At 48.3% G+C, this 19,596-nt stretch overlaps 1 protein-coding gene across 1 annotated transcript; it reads left to right on the top strand.

Moving 5' to 3' along the window:
* The first annotated feature begins 7,400 nt into the window (after nucleotides 1-7,400).
* PPIB (peptidylprolyl isomerase B) lies at nucleotides 7,401-19,538 on the top strand. Its single transcript, XM_060260086.1, has 5 exons — nucleotides 7,401-7,743; nucleotides 10,039-10,152; nucleotides 11,285-11,378; nucleotides 18,241-18,425; nucleotides 19,135-19,538. The coding sequence occupies exons 1-5, from the start codon at nucleotides 7,576-7,578 to the stop codon at nucleotides 19,255-19,257; spliced, it is 684 nt and encodes a 227-aa protein (XP_060116069.1). The 5' UTR covers nucleotides 7,401-7,575; the 3' UTR covers nucleotides 19,258-19,538.
* The last annotated feature ends 58 nt before the right edge of the window (nucleotides 19,539-19,596 follow it).

The following is a 19,596-nucleotide window of genomic DNA, read 5'->3' on the forward strand; positions in this document are numbered from 1 at the left end:
TCACTGGTCTCCCTTGCTCACTTGGCCGCCTGAGGCTCCTTTTGGAATCGGGATCCCATCCTCTCGGGCAACGGGTGCCCTTGCTGGAAGGTTCAGCCGGCTGGCTTGGCTACCTTCTGTCTTCTCTGTACGACAGTTTGGCAAGGGATTTGGGGAGGGGTGGCGTTCCTGGTGAATGTACTTTGTTGTTCCTCCTCCCTTTTCCTGTCCTCTTTTGGTTCTCGACGTGATTCCCCCATATGCCCCCCTGCACCCCCCCCCCCAAAAGAGCTTGATTGACTGTGGGGCCAAGTTGGTGGCAACGGTGGCAAAGGAAGACTGTCGCAGGGAGGGGGGACATGAGTCCTTGCTCTCCGACCCGCTTTGTTCGGGTCGCATCCGCAACTTCAACCTGGCCCTCCCCAGCCGCCTTCCAGCAAATTCCATGGCAGTGAGAGAAAACTGCAATCTTCCAGTTGCCTTGATTTTACTGGTTTCTGTGATGTCTCCCATCTCGGAAGGGTTACGGAGAAGTTTCGATTGTTCTAACAGGACTGTGGTTTGTTGTTGCACTTTTTAAAATTTTTTTTAAGCATTGTCGTATGATATGGTAAAAGGGAGGGGTGTTTCCTCCCCCTCTGTTCATGGGTATGAATGATGACTGAACACACCTTCAGCTGGTATTCAGCGAGTGCAAAGCTGTCCCCCTTCACATTGTCTGCACCATTTGGATTCCCTTGGAGGGGGGGAGCACTCTGGGATTTCTAAATCCTCCTGTCTTGGTTGTGCACTAAAGCTTACTTGAATTTTCAGCTGCCCGCTCCAGCTGTCAATGGACTGGACACCCCTTCAGTAATGGTTTTCTCCTCCAACCGTGCCTGACCTCGCTTGCTTGGAACTGTGGGAGCCTTTCTGCCCGGACAGGGTGATGGAGAAGTCGCCTGGGCGTAGAGGTGCAAATACAGATTTTTACCATGAATGCAATTGGGGAAGCTGGGCATTTTGAGTGGGTGGGGGGTTTAAAGGGAGCGAATCTACACTTGGGACGGTCCACTGTCACTGCCTTAAACTCCATTTCTGCTCAGACCTGGCTAAGGTTTTCGGCCTCCTAAAAGGGCATGGCCAGAGCCGTTGGGTCGCAGGACGAGGGCTTCTTAAAACAGTCTCTAAGAAGTAGGTTCATGTTAAATGGAATCGGTCACCTTGCATTCACTAAACATTGGGTGTCCCGGACTGGAAATTGCACTTTCACAGTGCAGCTTTGGATATGGCTCAGGAGAAGCATGGCAAATTTGGGAGCCACTCCAGAAAGGCCAGGGGTGCCGTGGGTTGATGATGACCGGACAGGACTTCTGGGCTTCCACCCGACAGTCTCAAGTATCCCCTCTCTGCTCATCCAGCAACATAGCATTTGAATTTGCTTAATAACCTTCTGGCTCCTCAGAAAGGAAGCTGCCTCTGTGATTGTGGCATTCTGAGACAACTCCTTGCCCTTCTGAATTCTGCACCGTAAACCTCAGCAGTAGACTTGCTTCCCTTCTCTTTCCTAGAAACTTACCCATACCGAGTTTTGCTGTCCAGCAAGGGGCATTTTTCATGTTCTTGAAGTGCAGCTTAGAAACATTCCTTCTTCAGCTATTGACCATAAAAGTTGACTCCTCATTGCTCTCCATTAGAATGTTTGCAGCCGTTTGCTCTGATGAACTTTTCCTCCCGCATCCCCCATAAGAAAGCCACAGCCGGATGTTTTGAGAAGGCAGATGCAGAAGTCTATCAAAGACGCTCCAGCTGTGCAGGAGTTGCCCTCTGCCCAGCGCCCTCTGAATTCAGCCCTGTTCTCTCCCAATCCTCCACTAAGTGCCTGGCACTTGAATTCAAAGGAGAAACTCTTCTTCCACCCCGTTTAGACGTCCACGTTCTTCTCTGTCGAGGAGTAACGTGCTTTCACCCCCCGTTTTGGGAACTCTCTGTTTTACACACTTCTTTTTGAAGAAAAGTTTTAGCTGTGTTTCATTTGAAACCTTCGTGACAAGTGGTTTTGTACAAAATCTCTTTGCCTGTTTTGCTTCTAATCCTTTTCTCCATTGCTCTGGGGATTTGAATTTTTTTTTTTTTAATGGCGGAAAATTTAAAGTTATTGTATGTGCATTAAGGGACACTTCATAACCTTTAAGCAGGCTGATGAATATTGAAATATCCAGGGCCTGTTTTGCCTTCTAGTCACGTGTTTAGGCCTCTTTAGAGGGCACATTACAACTCGCTAGAATGCTCTTGGACGCTCAGAATAAAACTGGATTTGTAGGAACGGGAGAGGTTTAGTGTGGCCTGGGTCATTCCCCAGAACTCCCTTCTGCATCATTTCAGCTGGCAAGGAGCTGCGTCAAAGTAGAGCATTGGTGCAAAATGTTCGCCCATCCCATGCCAGCAAGTGCTTCCTTTTGGGTCTTACCATCTTGCCTTGGGTGGGAGGTGAGATTTCTTGTGCTTTCCCCCCCTATGAGATGTGTCCTCTTCCTTTCTAGAGCCAGATGGCTTTCTCCTATACTTGAACACAGCTATTTGGAACAGAGTGCCGCAGTCTGCAGTACCACAACTCATTTTCTCCTCTCTAGGCTGCCCCAGTTACAAACAGGGCCGGTTTTGCCTCTGATAATGGAGAAATCTTGCTTTCATCGGAATTCTCAGCGCAACTGGCATTTCCCCCCCAATCTTGTGTGTCTTTCCAAGTGACTAATGGCCATTATCTTCTGCTTGCTCAAGAGGACTGCCTCACTTCAAAGACCTCTAAATATCTCTGCCCTATGAGAAAATATGAGGAAGTAGAAAAGGGCAAGAATTGGTCTGACTACTCTAAAAAGCTGGGCTTTCCAGGAAGTGTTGTCTAACATCCGTTTGCATTTTGAAAGGCAGATTGACTTCTATTGAGCAGGTATTCCAGTTACATCCCCCCCAGTATTAAAAGACCTGTCTGTTGGCCATAAGCCACAGTACACCAGCAAATAGTTGTGTTTCCATTTGATTTGGGACAGATTCATCTCACTGCTTTCTTGTCACCTCAAAGAGTTAACACAAACGTAAAATGAGAAAAACACACGCGGTTCACTCTTGACAAGAATGATTCTCAGCACTTGTTTTATTTCAAGGCCACTTTTGGAAACCTGACTCCTCATTTTCAGACCCACTTTAAAACAGATAAATTGGCTTCCAAAACTCTTGTATGCAGGGACGCTTGCTCTTTATCCTGCCCAATATCCGTCTAGTTTGTGACACGCAACTTCCAACGAAATCTTTCCTCTTCTGTGGTTTACAGTGTCTTCCAGGGCAGAAAGATGGAGCTTGTTCTTTCTGCATTTTGAAAAATCGAACAGTGATGCGTGATCCACAATTCTGTGTACACTCTGTAGCGAACGGCAGAAGCCCCAGTGAGCAGTCCCATGATTTGTGTAAAAACACTAAGCTATCAAATCCCCGTCTTCCCAGAATGATACTGAAGCATCAGAGGAAAAACACTGAGTTTCCCAGCATTGCTTACCTGGCCTTTGAGAAAGCAATTGCTTTGAAAGGCTGCTTCCTTTCTTTCTTTCTTTTTTGAGAAGCAAAAGATCTCCCTTCCTGGCTGTTTTGCATGGCGTCTAGTAGTTATGGGTCCTAAGGCACCTCCGTAACTTCCAAGCGTCATTCTTTTTAGCATTTTGCATATTTGAGTAAATGACAGAATTGAACTGGTTCCTCAAACCTCCCTCTAAATAGACGCAGCATAAATGAAGACAAGAATGGTGTACAGTCTGTTAAAATAAGAATCCAGTATACCCTGTACTGCCGAATCCACAGCGTCAGTATTTTGTATGCAGCTGTGTAAATCCAGGCCTTGGGCGTATGGATGAGCTGCAGGTTCTTCAGTATGGTTTTGTTCCTCTACCCCTTCCCTCCGTGTAAGGAATGGAGGTGGTGGCCCCTCACTTCAGGCACTCCACCAGTCTGACTCATTATCCTAGAATGCTGCATCCAGGGAGAATGTGGCTTCCAGGACGAACTGGGGCGCACACCAAGCAGGTTGCTGTTCCCCGATTCCCGCACCGGAGCGTATAGTACCCCTTCCTAAGGACACATCGGGCGCATGCCAATACACATTTAAGCAAGAAAAAAGGCTTGTAAAGGGCCTCTTTTGGCCTCCTAGGGCTGTCTCAGGAAAAATACTCAACCCCACCCCCCATAAATGCTTTTCCAAAATACATAAATTGCTGCATGGTTTCCCTGTGAAATGTGGATCCCATCGTCTTCTTTAGGTAGAAAAAAAGCAGCTCTGGTACTGACATCAACCCGCCTTTCACAAGCAGAGAGGAGATAACAATCAGTCATGGGGGTATGTGGACCATACCGAATATTGCATTTTCTCCAGACAGGGAAATTTGCAGTTTTAAAGTGGCTTGTTCCCATTGGAAACTTTGTGAAGTATAATTTATTATGTCTCGTTTCCTTTAATGTTGGCCTTTGTGCTTTAAAAAAAAACAAACGGGATGACTGAGATAATGTGTGTAACTCTTGTTACTGTAAAAGAAAAAAAATCAGCTGTGAATCTTTTTTTAAGTATTTGTGTGCGCACATCTTATTCTTGTTGAAATGCCTTTTTTGATTTTTTTTTAAATCTTTTTTTAATGTCAAAGCCTGTGTAATGCGACGTTTTATTCATATAATCCTGGCGCTGCTCTTGAGACTTGCTCAGCAGCAGACGATGAAGCATAGTATTTTTTAAACATGAATGTCAATTTCAAAATGGGTTTCAACCAGGATAAGGGCTTTATACACACCGGGCCGGAGGCTCGTCTGGCGGCGATTGGGGGTTTCACTCTGCCAGGAACTGGATCCTGCTACTGATCTTTCTAATGTGCCTGTTTTGATGGGACATTGCAAGAAACGTCGTGTACCTTCGACACCCTCTCCTCCCCCCCTTCCCCGATTTGCACCCTTTTAATGTAAAATAAAAACATCAATTTTGCTCTGTTTAAGATTTGTGTCGTCCTTTTTATTTTGTAAGAGCAAGTTAATTCATGCCGTTGCTATCCTCGTTACTGTGTATGGGTGCCAAAGTTAAGACGAGGAAAAAAGCTGACAGGATGAAAGATTCCTTTGAAATGTGCAGAGCTTTAGGGATACCATATGCAGGGGTGTCAAACTCATTTGTTATGAGGGCCAGATATGACATAAATGAGACCTTGTCAGGCTGGGGCATGTATGTACCAGAAGAGGAAGAAGAAGAAGAAGAAGAAGAGGAAGAGGAGGAGGAGATTGGATTTATATCCCGCCCTCCACTCCGAAGAGTCTCAGAGCGGCTCACAATCTCCTTTACCTTCCTCCCCCATAACAGACACCCTGTGAGGTGGGTGGGGCTGAGAGGGCTCTCACAGCAGCTGCCCTTTCAAGGACAACCTCTGCCAGAGCTATGGCTGACCCAAGGCCATTCCAGCATGTGCAAGTGGAAGAGTGGGGAATCAAATCAAAGATAAGGTAGCAGAGATAAACTTTATAAATGACAGACAAGCACAATTAAAGATTTTAAAAAAACCCTTCAAACATGCTTAAAATATTAGCACTTGTTGGACTTAAAGGTGCTTTCATTGTATCTCTCCCATAGGATTGAGAGAACTGGGCAAAGGAAGCTCTGGCTCTTCTTCCTTCCCCAGGGGACTAGGAGGGGGAAGAGCCTCAGCCAACAGAAGGAAGAGAGGCTTGGCTTAGTAGCTCTGCTGTGCGATGGAGAGAGCCTGGCAAAGCAAGCTCTGCTTCCCCCCCTTCCTCCCCAAGGGAGGAGCCTCAGCCAGTGAAGAAAAGGAAGCAGATGAGAGCCAATTGCTTGGGGGCCTGATAGGAGCCCTCTGGGGGCCTGACACCCCTGCCGTATGGTGATGGTGGTGGAAAGGGCCTCAAACCACAGCCGACTTATGGTGACCTGTGGGGTTTTCAAGGTGAGAGATGAGCAGAGGCAGTTTGCTATTGCCTGCCTTTGCATTGCAACTCTGGTATTCGTTGGAGGTCTCCATCTAAATGCTAGCCAGAGCTGACCCTGCTGAGCTCCCGAGATCTGATGAGGTCAGACTAGCCTGGACTATCCGGGTCAGGTACAGATACCCCAGACCACCAAAATGGCAAATAAGTGGGTTCTAGACCTGTCAAGAGCCCCGTGGCCCAGAGTGGTAAAGCTGCAGTACTGTAGTCTGAGCTCTCTGCTCACAGCCTGAGTTCGATCCCCAGCGGAAGCTGGTTTCAGGTAGCCGGCTCAAGGTTGACTCAGCCTTCCATCCTTCCGAGGTCTGTAAAATGAATACCCAGCTTGCTGGGGAGGGGGGGGGGAAGTGTAGAGGACTGGGGAAGGCAATGGCAAACCACCCAGTAAAAAGTCTGCCATGAAAATGCTGTGAAAGCAACATCACCCCAGAGTCGGAAACGACTGGTGTTTGCACAGGGGACTACCTTTTCCTTTCCTAACGAGAGGAAGTTTTGGAGGATGTTAATACAGACTGTTGCCATAAGTCAGCGGGGTTACACTGCCATAGGGTCTGCTCTCCAAAGCAGCTATTTTCTCTAGGGTAGGGTTGCCAATCCCCAGGTGGGGGCAGGGGATCCCTGGTTTGGAGGCCCTCCCCCCAGTTCAGGGTCATCAGAAAGCAGGGTGGGGGGAGGGAAATGTCTTCTGGGCACTCCCATTATTCCCTATGGAGACCAATTCCATAGTATAATGGAACTGCAGGTATCTGGGGCTCTGGGGAGGGCTGTTTTTTGAGATGGAGGCACAAAATTTGCAGCATAGCATCCAGTGCCTCTCCTCAAAATATCCTCCAAGTTTCAAAAAGGTTGGACCAGGGGGTCCAATTCTATGAGCCCCCAAAGAAAGTGCCCCATCCATTATTTCCAATGGAGGGAAGGCATTTTAAAGGTTCAATTATGCTTGTTACAACCTTGTCCCTGGCTCCACCCCCAAAGTCCGCAGATATTTATTGAATTTGATCTGGCAACCCTACTCTAGGGGAACTTGTGATTCCAACAGATCAACATGCCCGGCCTGAAGGCTGGCAACCCTAGATGCCCTTCAGTGGAAGGGTAGCCTATAAAATCTCATAGCTAGCCAGAAGTACAGGCAGAAATTGTAATGAGTGATGCAGCCCAGCATCCCCACCCCCCCAGTCCTAGAATTGCAGCAATTTTGCAAACAGGTTGCATAAAAGCATACACGAGCCACCTACAGGTCATGGGCGGTACTTCACCAAACAACGCGACGCCAGCCGCGCGCTACCTGCTGGGCAATGGAGTCCACTAACGGCACAGCCCCCTTTCTTTCAGGATACTTGGCCCAACCGTGGCGCCGCCGTCCTCCGTGCCCGCTCCTCATTGGCTGCTAAGGCTACCCAATCCGAGCCGGGTAACGTGGCAAATCCTTTGTCGCAGACCTTCCGGCCGTCCTCCCCCGGCCGTCTCCTCAGATGGGACGCGCCAATCCCAGCCGCTGTGCGCTTTCGCTCCGCCCGCTTTGGGATGTGCCATTGCTGACGGGACCCGGGGGGTGGGTGGGACGGGGGTCTCGCGGGGAGGAAAAGGGAGTGGATGGTGGTGGCGCGGCGGGCACTGTGGCCGGGCTGCCGCTGCGAACGTAGGAAGATGAAGCTCTTGGCGGCCGCGGCCTTGCTGGGGCTGGGCGGCTCCCTCCTGCTGCTCTTTTTCCCTGCCGCGCACGCCGAGGAGCGCAAAAAGGGCCCCAAGGTCACGGACAAGGTAGGCGGGAGGCTCCCCGGCCGGCCCTCCGCAGCCCAACGGCCAGGGTTGACCGTGTGGTCTAGTGGGGAGCGCGTCCGACTTCGGAGCCGGAGGCCCCGGGTTCGAATACTGACCCTCCACCCTCTTTTGAAAAAACGTTAATTCTGATATGTTTGAGGCCAGGGGTGGCCAAAACTTGTTTAACGTAAGAGCCACACAGAATAAATGTCACATGTTTGAGAGCCGCAAGAGAGGAACGTCAGATGTTTGAGAAGCTGCGAGGGAGGGAGGGAGGGAAATAGATGGGAGGGAGAGGTGCTAAGAAAGCAACTTTAAATGCATCCTCCAAGCCAATGGTGTGGTGAGGGCTTCAAGCGCCACACAATATGTGTGAAAGAGCCACATGTGGCTCCCGAGCCACAGTTTGGCCACTCCTGGAGGGTTTTGTAAATTGCTTGGTGTAATTTTTGCCCTAGAAATAGTCTTTAAAATGCCTAAGGAAGACTTATTGGCACATTCCTCCACCCCGCCCACCACCTAGTCTTACCTCGCAGGGTGGTTGTGAGGATTAAAGAAAACTGCCTTTTCTGAGTTCCTTGGAAAAGATTCAAAAAGGAGTTAATGGGGGGTCTAACCATGCCCTCCTTCCATCTGTGTGACATCACAGTCTTCTCAAGTAAACCCCACTGAACTTCTTGGAGAGCTTTAATAGAACCGAGGCCTTAAATGCAATATTTTGGGTTGCTGTCAAGTCTCCACCAACTTATGGCGACCCCACAGGGTTTTCAAGGCAAGGGATGCTTGGAGGTGGTTTGCGTGCGCACGGAAGTTTATACCTTGAATTAAACTTGGTTGGTCTTAAAGGTGCCACTAGACTCAAACTTCATTCTATTGCCTCAGACCAACTTGGCCACTTGGATCTGGGCCAACCCTGTTTAACTTCCAAGGTCATATGAGATTGAAATCAGTGCATTTCAAACAATATCCAAATCCATTCCAAGTATCAAAATTCATTCTAGAGGTAATATTCAGCAGTAATAATCACAAAGCAAAAGCCGTCTAGCGTATTCATGCAGAAGTCTACAGTGTCTTCAAAAAGTCCACTTATTTATTTATTTCATTCGATTTATATCCCGCCCTACCCCACCGAAGCGGGCTCAGGGCGGCTCACAACACAAAATTCTAACAATAAAAACAAAAATTAAAATACATTAATAATTTACACAATGAAATAAACACAATTGTCAGCGTGCTATGCTGCAGTCTTCCTTAAAATTCAGATATACAGATTTACAATATATATACCTAGTCCTTATAGTCAGTCATAGTTCTTACTGACAAACTGCTTCGCCGGACACCTGATACCACAATGGCACAGACTGGCAAGTATAACACAGACTTATATACAGAGTTATGTGTCCTTTTGCCCAATCAGTACAGACGTGCTGTGTCACTGAAGCACCACCCCGCAGGCTGATGCCATATGTCCAGTCATGTGATCTTTACCTGTCAGATAGATTTAGTCTTAGAAACAGTTCCTAAGCTAAATGCCGAAAAGAATCAAATAGTTCTTTCTTAGGAGCTGTTTCTAAGACTGTCTCTGCAAATCTAAATGGACTTTTTGAAGATCTTGTGGACTTTTCTATTAATATACTGGTGAACTTTTGCTTCATGATTAGTATTGTTGGATATTATGAGTTGTGCTAATGGCAAATAATTGTATGGACTTTTTGGACGCTTTGGTGGCATGTTTAAAAGCTTGTCAGATTTTCTGTGGCAGAAACTTTTGCGAGTTAGAGTGCTGGTGGAAATCAGTTGGTCTCTAAAAAAAAATTACTCCCCTCTTTTCCTCCAGGGAGTTCAAGGCAGTTTGTGTGGTGCTTCTCACAACAGCCCTGTGAGGTAGGTTAGGGTGAGAGACAAAGACAGGCCTGTTTAATATGTTGTCAAAGACTTTCACGGCCGGAGTCCATTGACTGTTGTAGATCTTCCGGGTTGTGTGGCCGTGGTCTTGCATTGTGAGACCTGACGTTTTGCCAGCAAGTGTGACTGGCATCCTCAAAGGTATAACCCAGAAAACTCTCTAGAGACCTCCAGTTTTCTGAGTTACACCTCTGAGGACGCCAGTCACAGTTGATGGCAAAACGTCAGGTCTCACAATGCCAAGACCACGGCCACACAGCTTAGAAAATCCAAAGAACTGTGCACTTTCGGATACCCAGGCTAAAGTATGTTTGCCATAGAAAAGGGAATAGGCTCTGCTACTCAACTGTGTGTTGCATCCTCTTTCTCTTTCTCTTTTTAAATCTTCAGGTATATTTCGATCTGCGGATCGGGGACGAAGATGTGGGGCGGGTCGTCATTGGCCTCTTTGGAAAGACTACTCCTAAGACCGTCAAGAATTTTGTTGACTTGGCGACAGGGGAGGTGAGTTGGATGCTGGAAGGGAAATTGGCTTTCGGAAGTGGCTGACTAGATTGGTTCTCAAGTGAGCAGAGGCTGCGGTTGTACCTTCAGAATGCAAACTGCAGCAGCCGTGAAAATGAACTTTGGTTTAGCGTGCGAAGATGTGTCTGCAGACAAAGCCGCTGTTCGACTGCGTGCGAAGAAATGTCCCCTCTATTAAATTTGTGTCTTATTGCTGCTTTTAAAAGAGCTGCATCACTACTCTTTTTTGAAGAACAATTGCAAGATGAACAGATTCCCCTGACAAAGCCTGTGATATATTTTTACCTGATTTTGCACCATTGGCCTCTGCCTTATTTTTAAATCTGCTCTTAAAATGGCTACAGCCCTGTATCCCTGAGTCATGGAATACAAAGTGATTCATCAGGCTCGGCTCACGGTGATTCCATAAGGGAATGTATTGCTCCCAGTACCTCCCTGTAGCATCCCAGCTAATGTGCTAGGGCTCCATAGGGGCTGGTAGGAGAAAATTGGAAGCAGCCCAGATTTTGCAAGCAAAAGTACCTTATGCTCCTCTCTTCTGCCAACCTTAATTTCTTCCCTCCACCTTGATATGGAGCAGAGATCCATCAGTGGCTATTAGCCATAAGGTATGGATGGAACACTATGTCTGGGGCAGTGATGCTCTGTCTTCTTGGTGCTTGGGGGGCAACAATGGGAGGGCTTCTGGCCATGCTGGTGGACCTCCTGTTGGACCCTGGGTTTTGGCCACTGTGTGACACAGAGTGTTGGACTGGATGGGCCATTGGCCTGATCCAGTATGGCTTCTTTTATGTTCTTATGTCTGGGGCAGTGATGCTCTGTGTTCTTGTTGCTTGGTGGGGAGGGCACAGTAGCAGGGTTTTTGGAATTCTGGCCCCACTGGTGGACCTCCTGATGGCACCTGGCCTTTGGCCACTGTGTGACACAGTGCTGGGCTGGATGGGCCATTGGCCTCATCCAACATGGTTTCTCTTATGTTTTTATGTTATCTCTTGTCCTGTATTTGGTGCTTTTAAGATCTTTCACTTGGAAGTGGTCACAGGAAGACTTAACCCAGGAGTGAATTTAATGCAATCCTGGCAATTCCATTCCCTCTCTTTTTTTTCCACAGAAAGGGTTTGGATACAAGGGCAGCAAGTTTCACCGTGTCATCAAGGACTTCATGATCCAGGGAGGAGACTTTACCCGCGGAGATGGGACAGGAGGTAAGTTGGCCCATGTGTGGCCTGAGGCGCTTACTGTTTTTGTCCCTGCTACGGGAGCTGGACAAGAAGAAAGTCTGTATGGAAATGTTACTTTGCTGCTACAGAGGACTGAACTACATGGTATGTGGGGGAGGCCCTGTATTCAGAGCTCTCAGTATTCAGAAAACTCACTAGGAGTACATGAGAAATGGGACAGCAGTGCAAGATGAGAGAGGGCTTTTAAGCCTTCACCTCTTCCAATTTTCCCAACCAAAAATGTCCTTTGGGATTCACTGTTTGTCCCATCATGACAATGCATATGCAGTGGGGTAAATGGGGTCGGAAAGACCTAAGTTCGAATCCCCACTCTGCTATGGAAGCTTGCTGGGTGATCTTGGAGCCAGTCACTCTCTTGGCCTGACCTAACTCATAGGGTGGTTGTTGTTGTTATCAGGATCTTAAAATCAGAGCATTTTATAATCTCCTTCCCTTCCTCTCCCCATAACAGACACCCTGTGAGGTAGGTGGGGCTCTGAGAGAAGAACTGTGACTGACCCAACTGCATGTGGAGGGGGGGGGAATCAAACCCGGTTCTCCAGATTAGACTCTGCTGCACTTAACCACTACACTAAACTGGAGGAGAAAGACATAAGCTGCTTTATGTCTTTGTTGGGAGAAAGGCAGAGTACAAATGAAGTAATAATTATAATTAGTTAGTGTATGGCATTGTGTGTAGAATAGCCAGGAGATCCTAAGATTGTCTGGTGGCCAGAAGTTTTGTGTTATGCCACTAGGTGGCGAGTTAAACTTGTTTTTGTAAGGCAAGGGACGTTTTCAGAGGTGGTTTGCCGTTGCCTGCCTCTGTGTCAGAACCCTGATATCGCTTTGAGGGTCGTCCATCCAAATACTAGCCATGGTTGACCCTGTTCAGCAAAAGATCAGGGTAGCCTGCGCTATTCAAGAAAGGTCATAAATGAGGTAAATAACATAAATAAAAGTTTTGATCGGGAAGACTACAAAGCGGAGGCTTAAAGTCCTGTTTTACTTGTGCTGGATCCCTGATTCTGATCAGGATTTTAGAGAAGTGCTGGGTGCTGCATACACAACACTCTCAGTGCATCGGTTAGATGTCAATGAGAGCATGTCTGGACTGTGGCCAAACAAGCGACACATGATACTTAAGAGGCTTTGTGTTCAAAAGCATTGTTTTCTAGCATGTATCTGCTTGAGCCAGTAGCAAGCAATGCAAATCTGGCAGCATAACCAGCCCTGTTGTGAGAGGATCTCTGGATCCATTTCTCTCTTTCCTGGTCTTAAATTACTGTTGCTACTCCATAGAGATGAGGATAGTGAAATTTCTCCCCAAAAGGCTTTCTAAAACAGATTTCTGGAGGACAGACTCGGTCCTGCTATTTTGCCTTCGGCCCTCCAAAAGTCCAAGAGTTAGTGCCTGAATTCATTTAATTACATTCCCCTTTCTGTCCCCCTTTCCTTCTGTGCTGTGCATTGTAAATATGAGGGTTTGGGGTTTTTCCTTGATTTGTATACTGCCTTGATTGAAGAGGCAGAGCGGTGGCATTTAAATATCTCAAATGTATGGGAAGATGCTGAGGAAGATGGAGTTCTGAGGCAACTAGATCCAAGGCTGAAGGCTTTATTATGTTTAGGATTATGTTTCAAAACCCCTCAGGGTGTTCCGTCACAGACTGGAACCTTTCTAAAATGGCCTCCGCTCTCACACTAGCCTCTCTATCGTTGAATCACCAGCTGCCCACGTTAATGAGTATGGGCAACACGAGTTGATCATGACGTGCTAGTGGCATGTAAGCCGTGTGTTCTCCACAGATTTCTTCCTCAGATGCTGTTATAATATTAGATGAATTTGTGAGGTAAATTTAGTCCCACGTTCATTAAAGATTTGATTGGATAGGTAGAACACAGGTGAAGGCAAAAGCAGCTTGTTTTATTCAAAAGAAGAAAATAAGTTTTCCTTTCCCTAGAACTTTTACCTCACATTTAGGAGGTGGGCAGCCCAATCCAGACATAAGTGGCGGCCGGCCACTTGAGCGTGGGCGGATCTATGGCGCCACTCGTTGGCTTCCAAAGGGGTTTGGGGTGCCGGAGCACGGTGCGCCCAAGCCCAGGCCGCCACCTGTAGATGTGTAAAATATGCTTGAGCGTGGGCTCCCAGAGCGGTGCGAGAGCAGGGATAGGAGCGGGCGCTTCCACAGGGATGTCCCTCGGCAAACAGCAGCCAACGGGGACGATAGCCGTCACTCACACCTCCCCATGTGCTTCCTGGGCTGAGCAGGCGCACCTTCAAGTCCACAGGTTTATCTCATTTGCATATCCAGAAGCCCCCGCGGCGGCCCTCACCACCCCCTGCTTGTGTCCCCTGCGTGACCCCACCAAGCCTGCTCCGAAGGGGGCCGGGAGGAGCCGATCATGCAGGACCAACCCCGCCTTCGGCATGTAGCAGCTGTAAGCCGCCTCAGAACACAGCGGAGGCGGCTTGGCTTAGTGAGCTACTCCCCCGCATCATTATGCTGGGCCTGCAGCAGGACTGCTCACATGCCCAGCTTCCCTTTTTATTGAGCCTGCCATCCAGCTGCCATTATTTTTGGTTGGCCAACTCAACTCCCTGGGCCGCCCCCCCCTTTCCTGTGGGCACTCACCCCAATCTCAGCTCCCTATCAGCTGCATCACAGACCCAGGCGAGTCGCTGGCTGGGCTGCGGAAAGCCGGAACATGTGTTGCACCCCCTTCGCCCCGGCATGAGGATGACCGAGACACGGGGTGGGGTGGGGTGGGGCCGCCAGCGGGATGGACGGCCAGGGTGCACCCCCACATGCACATGTGGTGTGGCTGGCACCCTGGCTGAAGCCACAACCACGCTGGACTGTCTTGGGGGCTGGGGGCCGCGGGGACTCCTAGCCGGACTTACCTGTGCATACAGGGGGCTCTGGAAGCAAGACCTGTTAGGACTAGGAAGCACAAGTGGTTAAACAGGCAGCCCAAACTTAGCTCACCTCCCAAGTCCAGCTGCTCTAACTTAACTAACATCCTTCTCTGTTCCGTTCCCTCCACCAAGTGCACCCCTCCTCACACTAAGTCCGCAAAGCATAGCCCTCCAGAGCAGAGTGCCGTGCCGTGTGCTTTGCCCTCCCTGGGGAGTTGTGCGTGGCAGGAGTCGAAACCTTTGTGGGGGGGGCACTGATTGGGTGCGGAAGGGGGGGCCGTGCTCAGCCCGGAGTGTGGGGGGATTGGTGGGGCGATAACACGGCTCTCAAAAGGGTTTGTGTGCTGCCGCACCGCCGCCACTGTGTGCTTTCTGCTTCCACTAGTGCCTATGGGATATGGCAGCATTTTGCCTGGTGCAAGTTTGCGCCTGGCAGGGGGGGGGGGCACGTTCCCGCACTGAAAGCTCTCTGGGAGCCGACCAGCAGCGGCCACACCTCTGGGTCAGCCCCCTCCTACGCCAAAGTGCCGCCCTGCGCCTCTGCTGTGCCCCAAGTGTGGCGCAGCGGCAGCACGCTGCGGCGGCCAGAGAGTGGCACACAGCCCATTTCCGCTGGCGCAGAGGAAGATCCGCCGGCGTAGGTCTCCATACCGCCGGCATAGTAAGTCCGCTTTCACATCGCTTTCAGCACACCCCCCCCCCCCCGGGATTGTGCTGTTAATGGACCAGGTTATTAAAACGCAGGTTCCGTCAGTGGTGTAGGTTTCCCTGTTCCCAGTCTCTGGTTCTCAGAAAGTGTCCAGATTTGGTGCTTCTGGCTCATTTATCACCTAAAAGTAAGCTTTTCTCCCTAAACCTACCCAAATCCAACCTAATAGACCATTAAAAATCCAAGCTAAACTGACATGCTTATCCAAAACCACAGATCCCTGGCTGAGGGAATTGGTTTGTACCCACCTATTTTTAAAAAATATATATAATTTTATTGTTAATATAACATAACTAACTGCATAAATCTAAAATGTAACAGTAGTAGTGTTCAGTCTAATCTTGAATAATAATAAACATAAGTATTGAGTTATATATTTTTTAAGATATTATATATTTTTAAAAAACCTAAATTGTTTTCACCACAGTTGTAATGTGGTGATTATGTCTGGGATCTCTTGTTGAGAGTTTATGTATTATAGTATAGGGCACCAGATAGAAATGAAATCATTATGATAATCAGAATCATATGCTTTTGTCTTATCCATTAGTTTATCCATAATATATTCCATATTTTAGTATGCCAGAGAGTTAAAGTTGGTCCTTGTTCTGATCTCCATTTAATGGCAATAGCCATTTTAGCTGCAATGTATGTATGTATACACACACATATAGTCATCATAACATCCTTTAATTCCTGTTGTTAAATTCCACAATATTACTTCTGGTTTTAGAACAAATAACTGACCAGTTATATCATTTACACTTTTTAACACCTATTTCCAAAATAAGTATCTTAGGGCAGTGGACCCAACAGCATGAATATGATCCAGTCTGTTAACGTTGTTTCTCTGTATTGAGGTTGTGAGTCTTTTCCTATATGGGAAAGTTGCAAAGGTACCAAAAATGAGGCTTAAATAATTTTGAATGTCTGAGGCTTAAACATAGTTCTATCCAATACTCCCTCTAAGCTGTGGAGTCTTGGGAGCAAAAATTATACTTTGTGAGCTCCTGCATAAATCAGTTTGTTCTGGGGCCATCCTTCCTGAGCTAAGACAAAAATGTGGGAGCTGGAGGCTAAAAAACCATGAGCTAGCTCACGCTAACTCAGTTTAGAGGGAACACTATCACTATTGTTTTCATAGTTACACCATATCGCATCCCATATATCAGGTGTGAGTTGAGCCTCGCATTCTTTTTGCCATTTTTCTAACATTAAGTAAATGTATATTCTTTTAGATGTTCCATTTTTAAATGGAGGCTGGTTCAGCCTCTCCCACCCATTAAAATGCCGCGGGCTTTGCTTATCTGATAATTGCAAGGATTGGTTCAGAGCCCTGGAGGAGAGGCGTGTCTATTGGGGATGATTGCCAGACCTCAGAGTATAGATTCGGGGGTGTAGCCATGTTGGTCTGAAGCAACGGAACAAAGTAGGAGTCCGGTGGCACCTTGAAGACCAATAAAGTTTAATTCTGGGTGTAAGCTTTTGCGTGCACACGCTTTTCTTCAAATACTTCAGATATCTGAAGAAGTATCATCTGCCAGGCTTTTAACTAATCCAGCGGGTGTCTTGTGAAAGTCATCACATCCCCCAGCATTTCGCCATTGTAGTGTTTATGTCTTACTCTTAGTCATCAGCCACATGCTGTTTGAGTAGCTTTGCCCCCTCTGTCTGTAAGCAGGCCTTGGATTCAGCAGGAGCTCACCGGAGCACAGCTCCTGAACCTTTCTGAGGGTCCCCCTCTTCCTCCCCACCTACCTTGTCCATTGAATAGTAGGGGAATTAGGAAAGCGGGCAGCCAGCCAGCCACCAGGGGCTTTGCTTGCCATGCCCCCAGCAGCCCTCATTGACCACTGGAGAAGCCTGCACCACCCGTTCTCCAATTCTTATGTGATTTTGAGCGACGGGTGGCTTGCTGGCCTTTTGACTGGGGGGGGTGGTGGCCGTCCAGGAGTCTCTAGCCATTCCAAGCAGGCCTCACTCACCCAGGGCTCTCCTTTCTTGCATCGGGTTGCTTTTGGCTGGGGGGGGTGGCATATGCTAATGAGCTTCACCACCTATTTTTCTACAAAACCACCCGTCTGTAAGATTGTTTATTGTGCTGCTCCTGATTTTATAACGCTTGTTTTTATGATATTATTTTAACGGGAGTTTACTGTTGTAAGCTGCTCTGAGCCCACTTGCAGGGTAGGGCGGGATATAAATTCTAAATTAAATTAAGAGGCGCACTGCACATGAAAACTTACACCCAGAATAACATTTTGTTGGTCTTAAAGGTGCCACTGAACTCAAAACTTTGTTCTACCCCCAGAGTATATCATAGATAGGCTAAGAAGCTTGCCCTGACCTGGATGGCCCCAAAGCAGACAGAGCAAATTATTTGGGAGGGCTTCTCTAAGCAGGCAACAGGGCTGCACTGTTGCAAAAGGCTTCACAAAGCTACCTGGATCAGGGACGGCGGTGGCAGTAGAAAGTGCCGTCAGGTCACAGCTGACTTATGGCTACCCCACGGAGCTTCCAAGGCAAGAGACGTTCAGTGGTTGGCCAGTGCCTGCCTCTGCATCCCAGCCCTGGTATTCCATGGAGATCTCCCATCCAAATACTTGCCAGGGCTGGTCCTGCTTAACTTCTGAGATCAGGCCAGCCTGGGCTAGCCAAGTCAGGCTGCTCTAGTCTGTAATACTGTCTATACTTCGCTGTTGTGTAATTGTTGTATCGCCGAATGTGTCACGGTTTTGCTTCTGTTACATTGTTTTTAGACTTCTGGTTGGATCTACGTACAACCCAACTCCTATGTCACTGTTTTAAAATGAAACATGCTTAAAACATTAGTACTCGGTGGTCTTAAAGTGGTCTTCTTGTATCTCTCCCATGGGATCCAGGGAGCTGGGCAGAGGAAGCTTTGGCTCTTTCCTTCCTTCCCCAGGGGACCAGGAAGGGGAGGAGCCTCAGCCAATAGAAGGAAGAGAGGCTTAGCTAGTACTGGGATTGGGGGTTGCGGAGGAAGTCCAGGGTTGCTTTGCAGAGTCAGGCAATGCCAAACCATTTCTAGACGTCTCTTGCCTTGAAAAACCCATCGGGTTGCTGCAAGGCAGCTTCTCCTTGACGCCACTTTCCTCCACCACGAAGCTCATCTCCTTTGCCCTGTACCATCTTGCATGTCAGTGGGACACACCGATGTTAAAATAAAACTTCTCTGCTTCCCCGGTTGCCAGGTAAAAGCATCTATGGGGACCGTTTCCCTGACGAGAACTTCAAGCTGAAGCACTACGGGCCGGGCTGGGTGAGCATGGCCAACGCCGGGAAGGACACGAACGGTTCTCAGTTCTTCATCACCACCGTCAAGACCTCGTGGCTGGACGGGAAGCACGTCGTCTTCGGCAAAGTCCTGGAAGGGATGGTAAGCGGGCCTCCTTGGGCGTTGCATTGCTGTTGCTAGGGTTGTAGAGAGTCATCTGCCAGCAGAATTCAGAAGGCTTTTGCATCTGGCTAGAGAAGAGGTTCAAGACTGGCTTGCTCCTAAACTAAACATCTGAGTGGGATTGAGAGGATTTTACCATCAATCAGGAATGGCTTGCTCCTAATAAAAATAACGCAGCGAGCGTTCAGCCGGCCAAATCCAGAAGGCTTGTGCATTTGGTAAGAGAAGGGGTTCAAGACTGGCTTGCTCTTACATTAATATGTGAATTGAGAGCATTTTGCCAGCAAAAGGAACAACTTGCTGCTAATATAAACGTTGCAGAGAGCATTTTGCCAGCAAAATCCAGAAGGCTTTTGCGTCTGGTTAGAGAAGACATTCAGGACTAGCATAAGCCTCTGATATAAATACGAACACTTAAGTGGTACTGAGAGGATGAGAGATTTTGAAGAAAATAAAGACGTTGCAGAGGGCATTAACATTGAATTGTAACAAGGGGCTGATCACCTTGAAGGAAACAGGAAGATTCCCGAGGAGGGGTTATAGAATGTGGCAGAGGTGGTCAGGGTGGTGGAGACAGACCAGTTAGGCTGGAAGATCCTCCATTGGTGGAGGGGGGGGTCATCTCAGTGTGAAGGGTCTATCAAGCAGAAGGCACTTCCCACCAATCCCCGGTGCCGTCTCATTTTAGGATGTTGTGAGAAAAGTGGAGAACACCAAAACTGATAGCAGGGACAAACCCCTGAAAGACGTCACCATAGTCGACTCCGGGATCATCGAGGTGGAGAAGCCGTTTGCCATCGCCAAAGAGTGACTCAGGCCCGTCGGAGGGGGCGGAGTCTAGCTACCAAGGGCTCAGAGGCCTGCGTTTCTCCGGAGGCCTCTTCTCGTCAACCTCCAGTGGGTGAGCCGCTGCCACTCCCCGCCCTGGCCTGCCAACTGGGGGCTCCATTCCCGTCATGGCAACTCATTCCATCCGCTGTTGTGGAGATCGGGGCCCTGATAAGCTTTGGGTGGGGGGAGGTGTCTCTCTTTCGGAGCAGGGGGGATAAGGAAGCACATGGACCAATAAATGCGACCATTGTGTTTTTGTAACACTGTCTGGTTTGGTTTTCTCAGCAAATGTAGCACAGCTGTGAGTCCCATCTACATT

The sequence above is a fragment of the Heteronotia binoei genome, chromosome 19 (genome assembly GCF_032191835.1).
Source record: "Heteronotia binoei isolate CCM8104 ecotype False Entrance Well chromosome 19, APGP_CSIRO_Hbin_v1, whole genome shotgun sequence".
Taxonomy (NCBI): Eukaryota; Metazoa; Chordata; class Lepidosauria; order Squamata; family Gekkonidae; genus Heteronotia; species Heteronotia binoei.

Bases quoted from the DNA above. Each gene is read 5' to 3' on its own strand.
- PPIB (XM_060260086.1), top strand. From the start codon at position 7,576: ATGGTGGTGGCGCGGCGGGCACTGTGGCCGGGCTGCCGCTGCGAACGT. The intron at 11,379-18,240 runs GTAAGTTGGCCC...CCCGGTTGCCAG, and splicing joins CCGCGGAGATGGGACAGGAG to GTAAAAGCATCTATGGGGAC. The intron at 18,426-19,134 runs GTAAGCGGGCCT...GTCTCATTTTAG, and splicing joins GCAAAGTCCTGGAAGGGATG to GATGTTGTGAGAAAAGTGGA.